Below are 22,896 nucleotides of genomic sequence, written 5' to 3' on the forward strand. Positions count from 1 at the left end.
CCTTTAAATTACTGGTCTCCCCCCCTTTTTTTTTTTATTTTAAAACCCTCTAAAAACCTAAATTTAATTTGTGTCTTAGCACTCTAAGCCACTATCGAGGCCAAAGTGATGGGTGGGAGGGAGGGATAGCTCAGTGATTTGAGCATTGGCCTGCTAAACCCAGGGTTGTGAGTTCAATCCTTGAGGGGGCCATTTAAGGATCTGGGGCAAAAATTGGGGATTGGTTCTGCTTTGAGCAGGGGGTTGGACTAGATGACCTCCTGAGGTCCCTTCCAACCCTGATATTCTATGATTCAGGCTTCAAACAATTGCTGTCCTGGGATGTTCTTATTCCACCCATGGACAGCCACAGCTTATTTTGTCTCAGTGACAGCTGTGTGCCAGACTGCTACTTAGTGTGTCATTCCTTCAGAACAAGAACGAGAAAGTCCAAGGACACTTGTTTGAAATTATACTTGCTCAAACGATCAATGAGAAGAACTTCAGACCTTGAAGAGTGAAGATCAACTTCTAACATGGATCCTGCCTCTTCTAAGACATTGTCAGACAGTAACCCTGCTAGCTAGGATGCAAAACCCAACATGTTGTCACCAGTCTGTTTCTGCCCATAAGGAGACCCAAATCTTTGCTCTCCCGGGAAGCTTGCTCATTCACCAGACGCAAGTGATGTCGGTTCAGCTATGGCTAGGTACTGAAGAAGCACAATGCCTGTTACTAGTACTTTTAGGCATGTGTACCAAATGCGATAACACTAATCTCAACATATGCACCAGAACCAACGTCAGCCCCGTTGATGGAAGTCTTAACAGCACCAGCTGATTTAATGTTGGTGGAGGTGACTTCATCCCAGTACCACTGTTGGCACCTATATCTCTATATTTGGAACTAGTGCATATTTCTGACCAGTACCAATGTTTGGGGGACACTTTTTCTCCATTATCCAGCAGAGAACCTTCTCCTCCTCAGATCACACAGGTCAAGATAAGACCTCTCTCTACAGATCAGGGACTCTCGCTTTAGAGCTGGAAGTCATCTGCTTCTGGCATGGTAATGGTCTGGTCAGCCCTGTCAGAACCAGCATTGTCAAAATGACACCTTGGCCCTATGGGGCATACTGGAGACCACCATGCAGGAGCCAATCTCCTTCTTATCATTCAAGGAAATGGAGAGGATCTCAATCCCCTTGACAGACCCCGTCTATAGACAGGGAAGAACAGCAGCTGGCAAAGGAGGATTGGTTGCTCAGGGGCTGATATTATCAAGAGAGAAATGGTTGGCAGTACAAACAAGCTTGTTACTCCAAAATAGGCTTCCAACTAAATTTTGAGAGGTCTGCTTTGACACCAGTACAGTGAATAGATTTCACGGGGACACTCTGTACCTCGGGGGAATACCCTACACCCCCATGTGCATCCTATAAAATGATTGTGTGGCATCCAGTGCAAAGTTTGTCATGTCAGGTGTCTTCGGAAGGCTCATGATGCACTGAGCATTGTTGCTATAATGATGTCATAGTAATTGTTGTTACAGTAATGTTATAGTAATGTTATAGGTTGTAATTTCATGTATATAGTTATGATGCTGAAAATGCGTCCTCGTGGCTTGAAACAGGCCCAGGCAAAACTTCTCCAAGAGCAGAGAGGCAGTTCACATCTCATCAGGGCATGTATGGGACAAAGCCAGCCCAGCCTCACAGGAACAAAAGACACTGGCCTAGGGTCTGTTGGACTCTCGAGTGAGTCATCCCCCTTCCTTTGGTCAGTTTGGGACTACAATGAGGTAATGGTCACCTGACCCTGAAGTGGGGGGCAAAGCCAAGAGGGAAGAAAGAACATGATAAAAGGGAGAGATGTTTGCCATGTCTTCCTCTCCCACCTCCATCTACAGACATCATCACCAAGCGACTGAAGTGCTGATCGAAGGGGAGAGCCTTGTTGAAGGGCAACCAGTCAGCCTGTGGTGAGAAGCATCTAAGTTTGTAAGGACACTGAAAGTGTTAAGATTAGTTTAGAATGCGTTTTGCTTTTATTTCATTTGACCAACTCCAACTTGTTGTGCTTTGACTTATCATCACTTAAAATCTATCTTTGTAGTTAATAAATTTGTTTGTTTATTTTACCTGAAGCAGTGCATTTGGTTTGAAGCATGTGAGAGACTCCCCCTGGGATAACAAGCCTGATGCATATCCATTTCTTTGTTAAATTGACAAACTCATATAAGCTTGCAGTGTCCAGCAGGCATAACTGGACACTGCAAGACGGAGGTTCTTAGGGTTGTGTCTGGGACCGGAGATATTGGCTAGTGTCATTTGGTTGCACAATCCAAGGAGCAGCTTACATGCCAGAGGCGGTGCGTGAAAAACCCAGGAGTGGGGGTTCTCACAGTAGAGCAGGGTAAGGCTGGCTTCCAGAGTTAAGGATTGGAATGACCTAGCAGATCACCAGTCCAGATAACACCAGGGGAACAGAATAGATTTCACAGGGACATCTCTGAATGCAGTGACAGGCAGGGCTTACTTTTACCTACTGATAGATTTCTCACCCTAAAGTATCTTAACAGTTCAGTTCAACCTCAAACCTGAGTGAGGAATTGCCTTCAACTATTGGGCCATGTTTTTGTAACCCCAAACACTAGGTTATGTCTTTGATGCCTCCAGGGATGGCTGAGGACACTCTACATACCAAACAAACAGTCTGGACAAGCAAGTGTCTGTAGTCAACCAGGTTCTGCAGTCACTCAACTGGTGGAAGGATCCTTCCAAGGTCTGTACAGGAGTCCCATTTATTCACAATTTCACTACCATCGTGATAACATCAGACACTTTCTTCTTGCGTTGGGGATAGGAACCTCACACAATCCAGGGCAAAGGGTCATCCAGAGCAGTTACTCCACATCAACCTTCTAGAGTTGAGAGAGGTCAGAAATGCTTGCCTTCAATTTCTTCCTCTGATCAGACCAAATCAGTCAAGATCATGAAAGACAACATGGCCTGTGTGTTTTATATCAATTGTCAGGGAGAGGATGTTCCCCCTCATTCTGTGCCGAAGCAATAAAACTCTGGAATTGGTGCATACCCAACCAGGAGTCATCTCAGCTTCTTACCTTCTAGATGTGCAAAACACTCTGGCTGATGACCTCAGCAGCATTTCTCACAAAACATATTATTAACTTGGGTGCTTCCAGAGGTAGACCTCTTTGCAACTGCCGCCAACACAAAGTGCAAGAAATGTTGCTAAAGAGGAGACTAGACCCTCAATCACTATTGGGCCGTGTTTTTGTAACCCAAAACACTAGGTTACATCTTTGATGCCTCCAGGGATGGCTCAGGACACTCTACGTACCAAACAAACAGTCTGGACAAGCAAGTGTCTTTAGTCAACCGGGTTCTGCGGTCACTCAATTTCTTCCTCATCTCATGGATGAGAGGCCTTCCAACATTACTTTGGAAAGCACTGAGCAAAATCAAACAAGACAAGGCTAGGGTCATTTTAATTGCAACAATCTGGTTGAGGCAAGTCTGGTAACCTTACATCATTCAACTTGCTTCTTGTTCACTGATGAGACTTCCAGCTAGTTGGCATTCTATTGTCACAGCATGCTCATCAGATGCTTCACCCCAGTCTAAAAGTTCCTCTACTCCAGGCGTGGCTCCTGAATGGTTCTTGGGGACAGAGACCTCCTGTTCAAGATAGGTGCAACATATATTATTAAACAGCAGAAAACATCTACCAGAAATACTTACCTTCAAAAATGGAAGAGATTTTATCACTGGTATACCTGTCAACAAGTTTCTCCTGTTCTCTTCTCTTCCCACCATCCTTGACCAATTAAAGAATTCAGGTCCCACTGCGAGTTTCATCAGGGTTGACTTGGCAGCTATTACAGCCTTTTACTCATCAGTAGAAGGTTTTTTGATCTTTACTCATCCTGCAAACTCAGGATTTCTCAGAGGACTGATGAATCTTTTGCATCAGATTAGAGAACCTACTCCAGTATGGGACTTGAACCTGGTTCTTAATTGCCTTACAATAACACCCTTTTGTGCCAGTAGCTACAATATGTTTGTTGCTTTATTTATGCATGAAAACAGCTTTCTTGGTGGCCAGCACTTCTGCCCAGAGGGTAGAACTGGGGACTTTAATGTCAGACCCTCCTTTTATAGTGTTTCTCAAGGAAAAGGTAATTTGCGACCAGATCCCAAGTTTCTGCCTAAGATGTCTTCTTAATTTTATATTAATCAGACCATTTATCTCCCAGTTACTTTCTCAAAAGCATATCAGACTAGACAAGAAGCTGCCTTCCATATCCTTAATGTCAGAAGGGCATTAGTCTTCTATCTGGACAGACTCAGACTGTTCAGAAGGTCTTCTACACTCTTTGCTTCAGCTGTAGACATATCCAAGGGATCCGCACTCTCCTCTCAAAGATTCTCAAGATGGATCTTGGGGTATATATTATTACATGTTATGATTTGGCTGATATTCAACCTCTTTCTAGAGTAATAACTCATTCTACTGGTCAATCTATGTCTGTGGCATTACTCAAAGACGTTCCTGTTACTGAAATCTGCAGAGATGCAACCTGGACCTCTGTACATACTTTCTCCAACCATTATGCTCTGCTTTGCCTCTAGATTAGATGCTGCAATTGGCAATGCAGTTTTTTCTTCAGTACTGGACTCTGTTCCGAAGCTCCCTCCTTCTTATGGAGGTACTTCTTGGAAATCACTTGAAATGGAGCATCCATAGGGACACTACTCAAAGAAGGAGAGCTTAACTTCTGTAGTAACTTGAGTTATTCAAGATGTTCCACTGCCCACCCTCCTTCCCTTCTCCTTGGAGTTTCCCCTGTGGAACTCTGTGGTAGAGAAGGAACTGAGGGCAGTTTGCCCATGCAGCCCTATATGTTCTTGAGATGGGGAATGAGGATGTGTAGGGCGCATGTGCAGGCCAAATAGGTGCTGCTACCAATAATTTTCAACCAAAGGTGCAGGGACACATGCACTCCTGAAGTGGAGCTACTACAGGGATACACACCTTGAAGAACTCCAGTTAAGGCACAAGGGTAAGTAACCTCTTCTGTCTGGATGTGACTATCTGCTCCTGCAAAAGAACTACGCCCAATCTTTTCTCTAATGCATCACTCTGGAGGGTCAGTGGCTTTCTTACTTGATGGTACTTCAGGAGAGGGGCATCTGTTGTTAGTTTCAGCATGTCAGATACTTGGAGTTGGTGACCTTCCTAGTCCCACTCCACATCCTGCCTTGTGAGCTGACATATGGGTTCTACTACTGCAGCCAGGTGTGGACAGAGAATGTATCATTCCTCTGAAGTGCCGTACCCCTTCTATATGCACTGGAGCTGATGTGTCTCTGACTGCCTTAATCTTGTTGGGATCTGCTTTCAGTGCCTCTGCTGTGATCAGTTGTCCATTGTATGTCATCTCATGCTGTTCGAGTAACTTTTTTTTCTGGATTGGTTTTTTTTTTTGGTCCCTGCATGGCTGTAGGAAATCTTGTAGTTCTCTGCCATGGTCTCATTCAGCTTCTGTGTCACTTCTCCCTTCACCTACAATGAAGATAACAGCTGCAGTTATTTTCACCACTAGCAGTCCTTCCAGTGTTTTGGTGAGTCTTCTCTGGACCACCTCTGGTAATGAGCTTATGCCCATCAGCATGCACAGCCATTTGTAGCAGCCAAATAGTGTTACACCTGACTCTTTATTCAGGCTTATGTGCCAAAACCTGTTCCTCACATCACAGATCATAAATATTCTGGCTTTGAAATGTTCTGGCAAGATGTCATCAATTGTGAGCAGTGGACAATGGCATCTTGTCAATGCCCAGTTCAGTGGCTTTGGGTCTATGCAGATGCATAATTTCCCTGAAAGCGTCATTACCACCACCATGCTGCTTACCCAGGCTGTATGGCTTCTGCAGGTACCATGATACCACTGCCTCTGCAGGTTCTATGATACATCTGCTCTGCAGACTTTTGAGCTCCTTGCGTACTGGATTTTGTCATGCCACTGGAAATTTCCTAAGTGGTAGGCACACCGATTCACTGTAGGGTCTACTTACGGTCACAGATTTCCTCTGAGGCACTTGTCTCTTTTGAAAAATCCTCATGTGCTTTCAAAATTGTCTCCATTGTCCATGGGACTCTCTCTTTTTCTTCTTGCACTGCAGCTATAAAATTCTGGTGAGTGCCCTTTTATCAGATCTGTAGCTTGTATTGCTGTATTCCCCAAGAGGGATCTGTGGTTGTTGCCATTCACCACAACAAACATCAATTGTACCATCTGTTGTTTTTTATGTTCGTTACTATGAAGTCACATTTTACTATGGGCTGTATTATGCTCTCGTTGTACATTAGGAGGGTGCACTACTTTTTCTAATGGGTGTGTTCGAGTCCAGTTCACACTGAGGAATCATGTTGCAGGAGGCCCTGCTATCCATCTGAAATCCACGGGGGGGAGGTTGATATTGTCGCTAGTTGCTTTTCTGTCCCAACAGTCTGTACCTAATAGTCTTTGGAGTCAAGGAGAAAGGCATGCTGTCACCACAAGAGTCTGATATCCCCTCCCTTTCTTGTACAAGTCTTACTGAATCTTTCTGAGACTTTCTCCTGTTCTTGCACATGCTGCTAAAATGGTTCAACTTGCCACATTCCTTGTAATGCTGTCCTAGTTTGGGGCACTTCTCCTTTTCCTGCATATGCAGTGTCCCACAGTAAATGCATTTCAGTATGCGTATGGAATCCTGGCCACCTGCTCTTCTTTGCTGTTGTCTCACTTCATATACTTCTGGAGCTGTTGTACCTCCTGGGGCTTTCATCCTTTGTCTTTATTTTCACTGCATGCCTCATCTGTCTCATGTGAGATTGCCTTCCTGGAGCTTCCACTCCCACAGGTCTTGATCCCAAGTGCTGCAGATCATCTGTTATTAGGGAGTCTGTCAAGTCCCAAAAATTGCGTGGAACAGCCAGAGTGCATAAGGCAGTAACCATATGGGTTTATCCCTGCCCCTTCGGATTTGTCTCTAGTGAAAAACTTGTGTCATGCCAGAGTTTCATTCTTTTGTGAGCAATAGTTCCCACAGGCTCCTAGAACTGCTGTGAGGCTTGAGGCAGTGGTGAGCTTTAGAGTGCAGCAGACCTCTCTGCCTTATTCCCAGTAAGGTAAAGTAACAGTTTTACTTGTCTGCTATTGTTGTTATCCTGCATGGGCATGTCTGTGTACTGCCCAAACTCCTCCTTCCACTTGCCCAATCACTGGGCTAGGTTTGTATCTGCAAAATCCAAGGTTCCATGGTTCACACTGCTAGCTGCTGCACTTCAAAGAACTCACAGCTCCAACACTGCCACCATGTTTCATTCACAATGAATGAAGGTTAAGCTGAACAAGTAAAACTTTATTAAATCCTGTGCACTGTTCTGTCCATGTGGATGAGTTACTTCCAGTCTGACTTCCTTGCTTTCCTGTTTCTATTGGTGTCCTGTCAATAACAATCCCTCCAGGAAACATGGACACTCTGACTCCAGTTCCACTGATCATGATAAAGGCAGAATACTGGTTTCAGGGCCTATGGCAGTTGGGCTGCAGAGTTCCATATCCCAAGGAAGGAGGATGAACAGGAGTTCTGCACCCAGTTTTGTACCTGAGAGGCCCAGAATTTTAAACAGTGACCAGGTTTGGAAGTACATGGGATCCAAAGGTTGGTCCAATTGCAACAGACTAGAGATCATTTACAACATGGAACACAGATGATTATTTAACATAGGATATCCCCCTTTCTAGCTAAACTCCCACAAGACTTGACAGAAAAGTTGAATCCCATCATTGCCACAAGTTAACTAATGGCTAAAACCTCATTGCAGACTGGATGTATCAACACAGCAGCTGATCCGTGGCCACCATGGTAGCTGTGTGCAGAGATGCCTGGCTGTAAGCCTCTGGCATTCTGAGAGACGTACAGAGTACAACTGTCAGTTTGCCCTTCAAGGGCACAGGTCACACACAGATGACACACTACACCTCCTAAAGGATTCCAGAGCCAGACTTCATTTATTGGTCATCTACGTCTCAGCCCCAAATCATAAGTCCTCTATATATCAGGGCAATCCAGGCAGAAGACATCTATTTATACAATAGCCTTCTGAGTAGCTACCCTGGAAGATGTTAAGGTTCTCTCAAAGGACACCATCTTTCGCACTTACTAGGCAGCCTTCATTTGCTTCCAGACAGCAGGTTTGACACAAGGATCAGGAGCCACACTCAAATCACTCAAGAGCCACCCCAAGCCCTACTTTTGGATGCCATCTTGCTTTCTTCCTTGACACTTGGACTGCAATAACAACAGACAAATGGGTGCTGGAAGTTGTGTCTCATAACTATTCCATTGAATTTCAGTCCTTACCCCTTACCCGTACCTCCCTTCCCTATCATTCTTCAGGGACTCTTCTCAGGAAAATCAGCTAAAGGAAGAAGTGTCTTTTCCACTTTGCCAAGGAGTCATAGAGGACATGGTACCTCTGGAGTACAGGGGAACAGGTTTCTACTCCTTATATTTATTTCTTTATCCTGAAGCAAAAAGGTGGTCTTCATCCTATCCTAGACCTGAGTAGACTGAATAAATGTATATGCTATCTCAGATTCAGGATGGCAAAGCTTACTTGGATCGTCCTTTTTCTTTCAGGCTTAAGACTTGCTCATATCTCTTGAGCTGCAAGACACACACTTCCATATTGCCATCCATCTGTCCCACAGGAAGTACCTATAGGGCCCAATCATTACCAGTACAAGGCGGCCATGTGCCATTCAATCTCTCCACAACATGAAGAGACTTCCCAAAATGCTAATGACCAATATCAAAACAAATGGTCAACTATAGTAAGAAACTGCCTCAAACTTCTTGGCCTCTTGTTGGTTTGCACATATGTGATACTGCTAGCCAGATTTCACCTGCATTCATAAGAAGTCTGATTAAGGTCATCCTCCAAAGATACCAAATGAGCATGCAAGTTGTGGTCCTGGTACGCATTCTATCCACACTGTTGGCCCAAGAACATTTTGGAGGGATTCCTTTCTCTGCTCCTTCTCTTGCAAAGTTGTTTCATGGTATATAAATTCTAGAACTAAAAGTAATCAGTTTAGCTTGCATAGCATTCCAGCCTATTCTATAGAATTCCACTCTGCAGATTATCATAGACAACACATCCACAACATACTTTATAAACAAGCAAGGAGGTGCCCATTTATCACTCTGTCAGGAGGCAGTCAAGTTATGGACATGACTTTCCACAGTATGCATCTGATGAAGTGAGCTGTAGCTCACGAAAGCTTATGCTCAAATAAATTGGTTAGTCTCTAAGGTGCCACAAGTACTCCTTTTCTTGTCTCTCAAGTCTCTCACTCCCCCGGCCCTTGCTAGCAACACTTCTCTGTGCTGGCAGTTCTCTCAGCCCTCCAGAGACACACTCCTTCCTCCCTGGTCTCCCAGCAGAGAACAGGACTCCACTGCCCTGAAGCTCCCTTTTTATAAGGGCCCACTTGGTCCTGATTGGCTGCCTCCTGCGCAGCCTCCCTAGGGTTCTATTAACCCCTTAGAGACCAGTGTGGGCCAGGTGCCCCATCACATCACTATTTAGGTAGTGGCAGTTAGGAATTCTTAATATTAATACCTCCTTCCAGTTGGGGCACTACTTATCGATCACATAGAGGGGATGACAACATCTTGAAAACCACTGGTATTGTAAAGTTAAATAACTATTCTTTCTAATGAAAATTTGTTTTTTTTCCATTTGGCTAACTTTTTTTTAACCTGTGTTCCTAACGAAGCATTAAATTATCATGGTCTTTTGGTTTACTTCTTTTTGTCTGTCAACCAACAACACTTGAAAATGTCAGCTCTATAGCAGGAATAGTTTACACCTAGAGCAGAGGCAATATTGCGAGCGCAGTTCAACAAATCACTTCAGTTCCATGGGACACAAATAAGTAATTGGCTCAGATTGTTCCCTCCTACATTAAAAGCCAGGAGAAGGGGACTTTTTGTCTGGAAATTTCTGTGAGGATTTCCTCATAGATATTCTTGCATTCTCCTGTCAGGGGTGAGGCAGAATTTTCTCCCCTTGCAAAAAAGCCACCCTCAAACCTGGAAGATCTCAGGGCCATCTGCACTGAGGTCCTATGCCCTCTGGCTGTGACCTGCAGCCCCTGGGGCTGTATTAATGTTTTTAGTATTTTCTGTGGAGCTAAAGAGGGTACAGTATGTTTCCCCACTCCTCCCCAATATTTTGACATTTTCCCCTTGAAAAATAGTCCCCTCTATAAATCAATTTGCCATAATAAAATTATAAATCCCTACTTCTCCAAATAGAGTAATGAACATGTACAACTGTAGCTATTACAGTATCTGCTCAGAATATCATCCATATAATACTTTAATTAGGCAAAGGGTTTGTCCCCTTATATGTAAAACCTAAACACAAGTAATGTTAACTTTTCGAGGTCAAATTAGAAAATACAACCAGTCTTGTTACCACGAAGCTAATGGCATATTGTGCTGCATTAGTAGGAGCACTGCCAGCAGATCGAGGGAAGTGATTATTCCCCTCTATTCGGCACTGGTGAGGCCACATCTGGAGTATTGTGTCCAGTTTTGGGGCCCCCACTACAGAAAAGATGTGGACAAATTGGAGAGAGTCCAGCGGAGGACAACAAAAATGATCAGGGGGCTGGGGCACATGACTTACAAGGAGAGGCTGAGGGAACTGGGGTTATTTAGTCTGCAGAAGAGAAGAGTAAGGGGGGATTTGATAACAGCTTTCAACTACCTGAAGGGGGGTTCCAAAGAGGATGGAGCGTGGCTGTTCTCAGTGGTGGCAGATGATGGAACAAGGAGCAATGGTCTCAAGTTGCAGTAGGGAAGGTTTAGGTTGGATATTAGGAAACACTATTTTACTAGGTGGGTGGTGAAGCACTGGAATGAGTTTCCTAGGGAGGTGGTGGAATCTCCATCCTTAGAGGTTTTTAAGGCCCGGCTTGACAAAGCCTTGGCTGGGATGATTTAGTTGGTGTTGGTCCTGCTTTGAGCAGGGGGTTGGACTAGATGACCTCCTGAGGTCTCTTCCAATCCTAATCTTCGATGATTCTATGATCACATTGAAAAGTAAAGGGTTTGTTAAGGAACCATGCATGTTCTCAAATGCCCTTTACTGTCTAGGAAGACTGAGAACAGTTGTGTGTCCCTGGCCTGTTTATGAGTTTCTTTGCTTGTCAAAGATGTCACCACGCACTTTCTCAAAGGGAGAATTACAAAGCAAAGAAAGTATTTAAGCAGTGGGTACTTCTAGCAAGTGAAAACATGGGAGCTTGTGCTTTAAATATTCTAACAATAATTATCCATAATTTTGATATTTTAAAATATGGTGAATTAACTTGCTTTTACATTTGTACTCCATTTTCACAAATACTCTGTGTGCATGAGGCACAACTGAACAAAAACAACACACAAACACTTCTTACCAGGGTTGGTCTATAATTTTTAATCCCGGTGTGAGAGAGCGTTAGCAGGATAAGCATCCCCAGAACACTGGCGAATAGAAGAACCTTACTGGCTGAGGGTGAGCTAATGATAGCTGTGAAGATTAAAACTGCACAAAATCCCTTCTTATCATTGAGCTTCATTTTTTCCAAGACACACAAGGCTAAATCTTGCCATATGCTGCACTGGTGCACTAGACAGTAAAGAGAGCCTAGAAAGCTTGCCCCTTATCTATGCAGCAGGAGAGAGAGAATACTGGGAGAATTTTATGCAGCCTCAATGCTGGCCAACACTCCACAGCCCCAAAGAGGCATGATCTGCTAGCTAGAGAGCAGAGGCAGCACAGAACCTAGCAAACAGAACTGAAAACGGGAATTTGAGGGGGAATTTGCAAGGCAGAGTTTGGAGGAGGGCATGAGTGGTATTTTTGTGGGGTGTTTTTCCTTCTTGACAGGAGCTTAGGAAGTGAGGCTACAGAGGCAGTTCTGCTACTGAACTGAAAAATGGAAGAGATGTTGAAAATGACTGGAGGTAGAATCTGCAGGATGTATATTATTCTGGAGTGGGTACCTGAAAGGTGCTTTGTTTTTATGAAGTTCCGGCTGAGTGGTTTGATGGAAGAGAAGATCCATGGTTTGGAGATGCCGCTAGAAACTGTGATTGAGTATTGAAGATTTGAGTGAATAATGGAGGGAAGGAGACAGGAGGCTAAAGGGAAACCTAAACACTTGTGGATACATGATGGACCAGAGAACTGTGAGGGTAGACTGCTGAATGAGGGGAGTGGCCAGTAGAAGTCTGTGGCTATGAGAGCAAAGCAGAGGAAAGGACTGGCTACCAAAGGAGAAATAGAGCTGAGGAACAGGTTCGGTGAGTTGGAAAATGAAGGGGAGAGGCAGGCAGTAACAGAAATGGAAGAGCAAGGAAGAAGAGAAGAACTGCTGGTTCCCTATAAGAAGAGGGGAAAAGACAGTGGAGATAGCCAGAGTTTGGAGCCCTAGGAGGATAGGGAATGATGAACAGAAGATAAGAAGACTTGCAGCCATTAAAAACAGAAGGGGGATGGACAGAGGATCACACCAACACCAGGAAGAAGTAGGTCTAAGTGACTATGGACTCCCTATTAAGAAAAAGAGGCTTGTCCCCAGAGCTGATCCAGAGAACAAAAAGTTGTACTGTCTGCCAGGAGCTAAGATACGGGATGTGGACCTAAAGCTGAAGAGAATCCTAATGAAATTAGGAAAGAATCCCCCAATAGTCCTTCACTTGGGAACAAACTATACTGCTAGATTCTCTCAGGAATGCACCAAGGAAGACTACACCCAGCTAGGGAAAACACTTAAAGATATGGAAGTAGAAATTACCATATCTGAGGTGAAAGCTAAACTCAAACACCTTGATGGGACCAAATGGGGGCACCCAAATAATCTCCATCTGAGAATATTAAAGGAACTGGCACATGAAATTTGCAAGCCCAATAGTAAGGCTTTTTAATTAATCTGCAAACTCAGGGGTCGTATCCTGTGACTGGAGAATAGCAAATATAGTACCTATATTTAAGAAAGGGGAGAAAAAGTGATCCAGGAAACTGCAGGCCTATTAGTTTGACCTCAGTTGTATGTAAGGTTTGATAACCAATTTTGAAAGAGAGAATAGTTAAGGACATAGAGGTAAACGGTGATTGGGATATAACACAACATGGTTTTCCAAAAGGTAAATCGTATCATACAGCCTTATCTCTTTCTTTGAGGAGATAAGTAATTTTCTAGACAAAGCAAATGCATTAGATCTAATCTATCTGGATTTCAGTAAAGCATTTGATACAGTTCCACATGGAAAATTACTAGTTCTATTGGAGAAGATTAGGATTAATATGAGAATCAAAAGATGGGTAAGGAACTGGTTAAAGGGGAGAATACAATGGATCAATCTGAAACATGAACTGTCAGCCTGGAGGGAGATTACTAGTGGAGTTCCTCAGAGATCGGTCATTTTCATTACTGATGTTTGCACAAAAAGTGGAAAGTCATTTGCAGATTGCACATAGTTGGAAAGTACTGCCAATACAAAGGAGGAACAGAATATCATACAAGAAGATCTGGACAACTTTGAAAACTGTAGTAATAGAAATGGGATGAAATTTAGTAGTGCAAAGTGCAAGGTTATGAATTTAGGGACTAACAACAAGAATTTTTGGGGACCTACCTGTTGGAAATGAGAGAGGAGAAGAAATTCTTGGGTGTATTGGTTGATCGCAGGATGAGCTGCCAATGTTAGGTGGCCATGAAAAAATGGCTAATGCAGTCCTAGGATGCGTCAGGCGAGGTATTTCCAGTAGAGATAGAGAAGTGTTATTACCATGATACAAGGCACTGGTGAGATCTCATCTGGAATACTGTGTGCAATTCTGATGTCCCATGTTTGAGAGATGAATTCAAATTGGAACAGATGCAGAGAAGGGCTACTAGGGTGATCAGAGGAATGGAGAATTTACCTTATGAAAGGAGACTTAAGAAGCTTGACTTGTTTAGCATAACAAAATGAAGGCTGAATGGATATATGATTGCTCTTTACAAATACATCAGAGGGACAAATGCCAGCATAGGTGCCGACATCTTCTGGCACAAGCGGGTGCTCGACCCCCGCTGTGCCCCCGGCCCAGCCCCGACTCCACCCCTGCCCCACCCCCATTCCAACCCCTTCCCCAAAGTCCCTGCCCCAACTCCGCCCCCTCCCTGCCCCTATTGGACTCCTTCCCCAAATCCCTGCCCCAGCCCCACCTCTTCCCCGCCTCCTCCCCTGAGTGCACCCTGTTCCCCCTCCTCCCTGCTCCCTCCCGGAGCTTGTTACACTGCGAAAGAGCTGTTTTGCAGTGGCAAACGGGGGAGGTAGGCGGAGGAGTAGGGACAAGGCGTGTTCAGGGGAGGAGGTAAGGTGAGAGGGAGCGGGGGGGCAGGAGGGGAGCTTGGCTGCCGGTGGGTGCAGAGCACCCACTAATTTTTCCCTGCCGGTGCTCCTGCCCCAGAGCACCCACGGACTTGGCGCCTATGAATGCCAGGGAGGGAGATGAGTTATTTAAGTTAAAGGCCAGTGTTGGGGGGAAAAAACCCAACTCCAAACAAATGGATATAAATTGGCCCTCAATAAATTTAGGCTCGAAATTAGACAAAGATTTCTAACTATCAGAGGCGTGACAGCCTTCCAAGGGGAGTAGCAGGGACAAAAAAACCTAACTTGTTTTAAGACTGAGATTGATAAGTTTATGGAGGGGAAGGTATGATTGCCTACAGTGGCATATGGCCCAGCCTCCACTGCCTTTAGCAAATATCTTCATTGGCCGGAGATGATACACAAGCTGGGGAGGGCTCTGAGTTTCTACAGAGAATTTTTTCCCAGGTATCTGGCTGGTGGGTCTCACCCATATGCTAAGGGCATAACCGATCACCATATTTGGAGTCGGGAAGGAATTTTTCCCCAGGTCAGATTGTCAGAGTCCCTGGTGGGGTTTTGCCTTCCTCTCCAGCATGAGGCATGAGTCACTTGTTGGTTTAAACGAGAGTAACAATGGATTTTCTGTAATATGAAGTCTTTAAATCAAGATATGGGGACTTCAGTAACTCAGACAGAGGTTTTGGGCCTCTTACAGGGGTGGATGGGTGAGGTTTTGTGATCTACAATGTTTGGGAGGTCAAACTAGATGATCGTGATGGTCCCTCTCGGCCTTTAAAGTAATACACATGGCCAGTCCCCAGCATGCTATTTACAATAAGCAGCATGCTCTAGCCAAGGAAATATACTATTTCTTTTCAAAGGAGTAAGTAGCAAGAAATCCCCATCAGGTTATAGCTCCCCTTCAACCATCCTGCACTGTGCTAGCAGTATGAGACTAATGCTGGAAATACAGCTCTGGTTGACATCTTCCCCTTCCCTCTCTCCCCGTCCCTCTTTCCCCCCACTCGGCATGCATGGCCACATATGTAAAGGGCAGAATTTTTCTCTTAGAACTTTGCTTATAAAATATGATCTTTGCTGTAGTTAGAAGTGTAGCTGTCCATATGCATTTATTTTAGCTGTACTTCTATATTTCACTGTCTGTCTGCATTGCTATCATAAACCTCAATTTTTGAGATTTCCTCTCTCAAATCACAGAGGACAGAAATCTGCCATGCAAGGTGACAGGTACGATTCATATTTTCTTTTCAACAAAAAAACAACCCTTTTTTAATTCTCTAAATTGATTTTAAGTTATAAAATTGCAAAATCAGAATTTCTCCACCTTTACCTTTACTAAAAAGTGTCTTTTCTTTTCTTTTCACAATGGCTTTAGTGTCATTTCACTTAGGAGTGATTTCATTTTGAAAATTTGCTACTGAGAAACGAAGTTGAGTTTTTTATATTTTACAAAACTTAGTAGTAGAACAAGCCACCTTATTGTATAAGCAAACCTAATAATGCTATAACATTCTCTCACTCAAACATTTCGGAGTATGCCACCATCACTAGGATGGAGGCCATAGTTTAATTGAAGGGAAAGAAAACACGAAAAATTTGAATCCACAGCTGTTATATTAAAATAACATTAAGGGTCAGACATAAGCCCTCATAGCTGTTAGATTTGGAATTGAGGCTGCTACAACATCCTATTCTCATCTTGTTAAGTCTAGTGATTGTAAAATGCCTGGGGTTTTTTCATCTTGGGTCATCAAATGAAGTGAGACGACTGTTCCCTCTTACTAGGAACAATAAGGATGAGTTAAGTTACAATTTTATTTAGAATCTCTGTAGGTATCCTTTTCTCCTTTTAGTATTACTGTGACTTTTTTATATTTAATATAGTAACAGAACCAAAACCTCATAATTTTCTAAATAGTCCATGAATGACAACTATTTAAATGACTCTTAGACACTGTTTTCTTCTTTGAGTACTGGTCCCTGTGTGTATTCCATTGTGGGTATGCATGTGCTCCATGTGCCTGAGAGAGAGAGAATTCTTGCAAGCAGTGTCCGTTGGTCCGCTCCTGCGCCCTTGCCATCCTCATGCTTTGCACCAAGAATATAAGGGGCGGGGTGAACTGACCACCGCTCCAGTTCCTTCTCTACCATGAATCCAATCATTATCTGAAGCAGAGGGGAAGGAGGGTGGGTAGTGGAATACAGATAGAGGCCACACATCTCGAAGAGCTCCAGTTACAACCAGGTAAGTAACTTCCCTTTCTTCTTCAAGTGGTGGTTCCTATGTGTATTCCACTCTGGGTTTTGACAAGCAGTAGTCCAAGAGGAGAGTGTGAGGATGCACAGTATGGCTGCTTGTAAAACTACAGCCCCAAAGGATGTGTCAGTGGAGGAGTCTTGGACCAAGACATAATGCCTCATGAATGCATGCATGGGATTCCATATAGATGCCCCGCAAATGGCAAGTGGCTAGCAGACAGTGCGGGGCAGTGCGGCAGAGCTGTCTAATTTCGTGATATTGTGTAGTACTGCAGCTCATAGATTTCATCTCAAGTAGGGTGTGTTAGGATCAAAGCGTTAAATACATGTTTGAAAATGACTGTTGACAGAATTCCAACATAGTTTCCTCACCAAGGTAGACAGTTGATTTTTGTTTTTTCTTTTATAGAACTCTGCTAGCCAAAACATAACCTGTCTGTGCCTAATTTTTCTTCATCCATAACCTTCCCACCTTTGTAAAACAGATTTAAAGATGGAAGGAGTTAAATACATGAAAAATATTACTATTTATTATTATTTGTGGGGTGTGTTTGTACGAGTAATTTTGCAGACCTGCTTTAAGGTCAAAAGTGTGTTGTGTTATTTGTTTCAACTTCTATTTTTTTTCCAATTTGTTAGGATCTCAGCAGCAAGGATACGAAGAGAGACTTGTACATAGTTGCACATGTAATTCGAATAGGTACAGTATGGTTTGCTAACTAAATTTTTTTTATATTAGCTCAAAATGAAAAATATTTTTAAAACCTATTTTATACTGAATTGACACTATGATCAATTTAACCAGTTAGAAAGCTCCATCACAGACCCTACCTCTTTGTAGAAACAGAATTTCAAATCATGGCATTATAGATAAGTGTTAATACATTTTAGTAATTGCTAGACAATGATTTTCTTGATCTGGAACACAAGACTTGGGTAAATACCCCTTTGGAAAGAAAAGATATCAGTTTTATCGTGCACCCTTCTAAACTTTGCACACAAGATGTAGGAAAGGGGGAGATAAAGCTCACTTTTTGGAGAGGATGTCAGCCTACCTGGTCATTCAGAATTATAAATCATTTGCAGATGGATAAATACAGGGAACTCTTTTTTGTTGTGTGCCCAATGACCATAAATGGCAATAGCAGCTTTTTGAGACACACTGTTAGCAAAAAAACCTGCTTAATGGGGATGCATTTAGCCAATGCCAAGGTGTTAAGATATCGGTGTTTTAATTGAGAAGAGGCCAGATAAATATTTCTTGTATTTGTGTTATGTACAGTATTTTATTTCTAGTTTTTTCAGGCTGTTTAAAAATCTCATCTCTTAATGGGACAATAATTTAATCAGAATAATAGTCAGTCTACAGAAATGGCCCAGTTAAAAAGTTTCTATGTAACAATTGACTGCATAATTCATATATACAAGAATATGAAAAGAGGGACACAGACAGTTCTATACTGTAGTTTGTACTGTATGTACGTATACACACTCACATAGAGACAACAGAAGGATAAGAGCAGAGAGAGCAACTGCATGTTAATTTCTAACCAAGCTGTCTGTTTCAGGTCGCATGCTGCTAAATGATTCCAAAAAAGGCCCCTCCCACCTACATTATCGGCGCCCCTATGGCTGTGCAGTATTGAGCATCATGGATGTGCTTCAATCAATCTCTGAACTAAAGGAAGAAAAAGATTTTGTTCTCAAAGTTTACACGTGAGTAACTCACCAGAGGGAGAAAGAAACTGCGTGAGCGATTAGTATAGGTTTATGTGTCTTAATACTACATGAATACGCATGTGCCACAAACCAGAGATTCAGCACTGAGCTATAAATGACATGTAAAGGACTTATAATTTTTTGTGAGTTCCTCTCCCTGACAGGTTAGCATGACCTGCTCTTATACGTACAAACAAATAATCTAAATAAATCTCTTGCAGAAATGTGCAAGTGTGTGGTGCTTACGTTGATGAATTCTCCAGCCTTCTAATTCATTTTACTTAGCTGGCTGATGCTAATGCTGAGCTCTTTAAAGAATAACCATTGTACCCCACTTTTTAGATGTTTCTTTTCATAGGGAAGCAAACTTGGGGATGAGGGGGGAGAGCATGAGCAGGGAAGTTTCTACTTACCCTTGCTTTTTCTTACAGCTGCAAGACAGCTAGTGAGCCTGAGGGAGATATACTAAAACTACATGCAGCTTCATTTTAAAGATATGATGTTTCAGCCAGGTTGCATGACAAGAAGACACATTTTGGAATATTCCTTGAATACGTATCACTGGGGAGAATTCATAAACTGTTCTTTTTCCTGTTTCTTACTGATGTTGCTCTCAGTGCTACTAAGCGTAAATTTTAAAAGCTTAAAGAATGGCTAAAGCAGTATTCTGCAATCTGGGGGTGAGGGAGAGAGAAGCCTAGGTTTGGGCACGGGGGTGCAGGGAAGAGGAAAGGAGCAGTAAGGGTGGGGAAAGCTGCATGACCATAGATCCACTCTGAATGTCCACTGCAAAAGTGCTGCTGTGACTAAATCATTTGGCATCTCTTTGAAAAACTACATTCCCTCCCTGTACTTGAGGCTGTTTCCTAATGCACATGGCTATAGGAGCCACTCATGCATACCCGACTACAGTTTTAAGAAGCACATCATCAGCTGAAGCTTTGTCTCTGCTCCCACAAAAGAGTACGTCTTCAGGAGCATGTGTCCAGGCTTACAGATTTCTGATGGACACCCCCACTTCTGGTAAGGGGAGAAACAGGCAGGAGGGTGGTGGCCAGGAAAAGGCAGCAAAACATAAGAGAGCAAAAATGTATGAAAATGGAAAGCAGAAAAGGCGGGGGGAGATGAAGGGGTAAAAAAAAAACATGTAAACAGGGAGATTAAGGGTTAAAAAGAGAGACTGGACAGAAAAAAGCAGAGATCCTGCCATGCCATAAAGGGTTGTGGGGGCTTCCATGGAGCGCATAGACCAGTCTATCGCATATAAATAAAAGCCGGGGAACCACTGGGTTAAAGACTGAAATGTTGACTGTCTTTCATAATACGAGTGAAGACTTTGCTGATGGAAAAGCATGAAAAGTTCAAGCATATTTCTATTGCTCAGTCAAGTTTGTATATTGACATCTTATTTTGAACCTTTAATATGCAGTTTACTTCCAGCTTTAACTTCAGTGGCATCATCTGCCTTTGACCTGCTTAAGATAAATCTGTCAGATTCTCCAGGCTAAACTGAAATTGTCTGTTTGGCTTCTATTCACAACTGCTCACAGAGGCTGCTTTATTGGATCAATATTGCTTTCTGATGGTTAATTAAATAGAGAACATTGCCAGTTATTTCCTCAGTGTGCTGGGATTGTTCTTAGACTGTCACTTTGCACAGGAGATCCACTAGTAGTTTACCTTCATCTTTTGAAATATGCTAATCAGATTAGTGAATAAATACTCACACACACCTGACCCAAGACTTCCTTCTACCTGCACATTCCCATCAGTATTCAAATTCCATTTCATACTAGTGTTTGAATGACAGACTTTTTGAAAACATGCTGGCAGGTTTAATTGCCTTAAAAGCAACCATGCATTAAAAGCTGCAAAAGCAACTGTTCTTTCGCCCCTGATAGATTGTTTTGCAATAACAAGGATTAGTATTTTAGCTGTTGCTTTCAAAGGTTTACAGTTTGAAATATTTTTAATTTTAAAAGGTAAAATACTCAGATTTTCAAGGTTGAAGGTGCTTTCTTGTTTTAGGAGCATTAATAGAGATTAAAATATATGTTTAGTTTGGGAATTATGGCAGTAAATTTAGATTATTTTCAAAGTGAGTTGCTTGCAGTTCTGAAATTCTTTAGTAGATCTGTGTGGGATTTAAATCTACATGTACTTTCAATCTCTACAGGCTATACCATGCATTTGTTGTTGAAGGGCTCTGTTAACACTAGCTGTAGGAGAAATGATAGATGGATCTTGTGTTGGGTCAGAGGTTTAGGTGTCAAACAAAGTAAGGTTTTTGTCTATATGCTGTTTCCACAGCCACCATCACCCCACCCTTCAGGCTGCAGCTTTACAGCTTCAATTAATTCCCTGAATGGACCTGGCAATCAGAAGGTTGTGCATAAAGTTAACTTTTCCATGGAGAGAGAAGGGGAAATCATTTGGCCCCATTGACTGCAGAATCAGACAGAACTGCTGTTGGGAAATAAGCACTCTGGGTGCTGCATTAGCCATATGCACCTGGGTCAGGAAGAGTGGCTGTGTACATTTGCATGGCCCTAAGGTCACTAGCCAGTTTCAACCTTGGCCATAAGGGGCCATTCTGGAGCAAAAGTGTCATATGGTTCTTGGTCTACTCAAGATAGTTAAGTCCCAGGCAGACTGCAAAGAGCTACAAAAGGATCTCTCAAAACTGGGTGACTCAGCAACAAAATGACAAATGAAATTCAGTGTTGATAAACGCAAAGTAATGCACATTGGAAAACATAATCCCAACTATACATATAAAATCATGGAGTCTAAATTAGCTGTTACCACTCACGAAAGAGATCTTGGAGTCATTGTGGATAGTTCTCTGAAAACATCCAATAAATGTACAGCGGCAATCAAAAAAGCAAACAAAATGTTGGGAATCATTAAGAAAGGGATAGATAAGAAGACAGAAAATATCATATTGCCTCTGTAGAAATCCATGATACGCCCACATCTTGAATACTGTGTGCAGATGTGGTCACACCATCGCAAAAAAGATATATTGGAATTGGAAAAGGTTCAGAAAAGGGCAACAAAAATTATTAAGGGTATGGAGGCTGCCATATGAGGAGAGATTAATAAGACTGGGACTTTTCAGCTTGGAAAAGAGACTACTAAGGGGCGATATGATTGAGGTCTATAAAATCATGACTGGTGTGGAGAAAGTAAATAAGGAAGTGTTATTTACCCCTTCTCATAACACAAGAATTAGGGGTCACCAAATTAAATTAATAGGCAGCAGGTTTAAAACAAGCAAAAGAAGTAATTTTTCATACAAAACATAGTCAACCTGTGGAATTCCTTGCCAGAGGATGTTGTGAAGGCCAAGACTGTAATAGGGTTCAAAAAAGAGATAGATAAATTCATGGAGGATGGGTCCATCAATGGCTATTAGCCAGGACGGGCAAGGATGATGTCCCTAGCCTCTGTTTGCCAGAAGCTGGGAATGGGCAACAGGAGATGGATCACATGATGATTACCTGTTCTGTTCGTTCCCTCTGGGGCACCTGGCATTGGCCACTGTCGGAAGACAGAATACTGGGCCAGATGGACCTTTGAACTGACCCAGCCTGGCCATTCTTATGTCTCTCTGCCCAGACTATCAAGCTGGCCAGTTTGGTGGAGATTTTATGATGTGGATATCTGTATGCTAGGAGTTAGACTGACACTACCAATCCATTGCAAATACTATAGATGCCACTAGATGGTACTAACTTTCAGTCACTATCAACTTGGGGTGGATTCAGTCCAGTGACCTAAAGATGAAAGGTCTGTATCTCATTATCTATCTATTCCTCCTTTTTTTTTAATTGCAGTTAAAGAGTTAAACGAGTGAGCTTGTCAACCTATTTTGCTCCATCATTACTCTTTCGGTGCATCCTCCCAGGTCCTTTAAGTTTAACTTAACATACACAGGGACATAGAATTTCTGTGTTCCAGCAGTCCATCTAGTCAAGCAGTCCATCTGGTACTGTATTCTGTTTACAACTGGTCAGAACCAGAGTTAAGAACCTTGCAGCAGGCATATGTGGAATAATCTGACCCACATATAAGTCTCATCCTGATTTCTGTTAGTTAGTGATTGTCTTAAGCTCTGAAGTACAAAGTTAATATCCCTTCCAAAAGTTATATTTTCATTAATAACAACATCTCTCGATATTCTTGATATCCATATAAATATCCAATTGCTTTTTGCATTTTGCTGATTTTTTGGTCTCAACAACTTTGTCTAGCGATAAATTCCACCGTTTAACTACACGTTGTATGAAAAAACATTTCCTCTTATTAGTTTTGAATTTTCCACTTTTTATTTCATTGAATGTTACCTTATTCTTGTGTTACACACACCGTGCAGGCCTTTTAATAGAACAGTGTTCTGTTTCTGGATCTTGACCTTT

The 22,896-nt window shown here is 42.6% G+C and overlaps 1 protein-coding gene across 10 annotated transcripts in view; it reads left to right on the forward strand.

Moving 5' to 3' along the window:
• The window catches only part of DOCK3 (dedicator of cytokinesis 3), a 604,430-nt gene that overhangs the window by 406,387 nt on the left and 175,147 nt on the right, over positions 1-22,896 (forward strand). For all 10 annotated transcript variants that reach the window (XM_043550359.1, XM_043550357.1, XM_043550356.1 and 7 more), the window contains exons 11-12: positions 17,396-17,456; positions 18,325-18,472. In XM_043550359.1, the coding sequence (XP_043406294.1) occupies positions 17,396-17,456; positions 18,325-18,472 (209 nt within the window). The remainder of the gene's footprint in view (positions 1-17,395; positions 17,457-18,324; positions 18,473-22,896) is intronic.

The sequence above is a fragment of the Chelonia mydas genome, chromosome 7 (assembly GCF_015237465.2).
Source record: "Chelonia mydas isolate rCheMyd1 chromosome 7, rCheMyd1.pri.v2, whole genome shotgun sequence".
In the NCBI taxonomy this organism is placed as follows: domain Eukaryota; kingdom Metazoa; phylum Chordata; order Testudines; family Cheloniidae; genus Chelonia; species Chelonia mydas.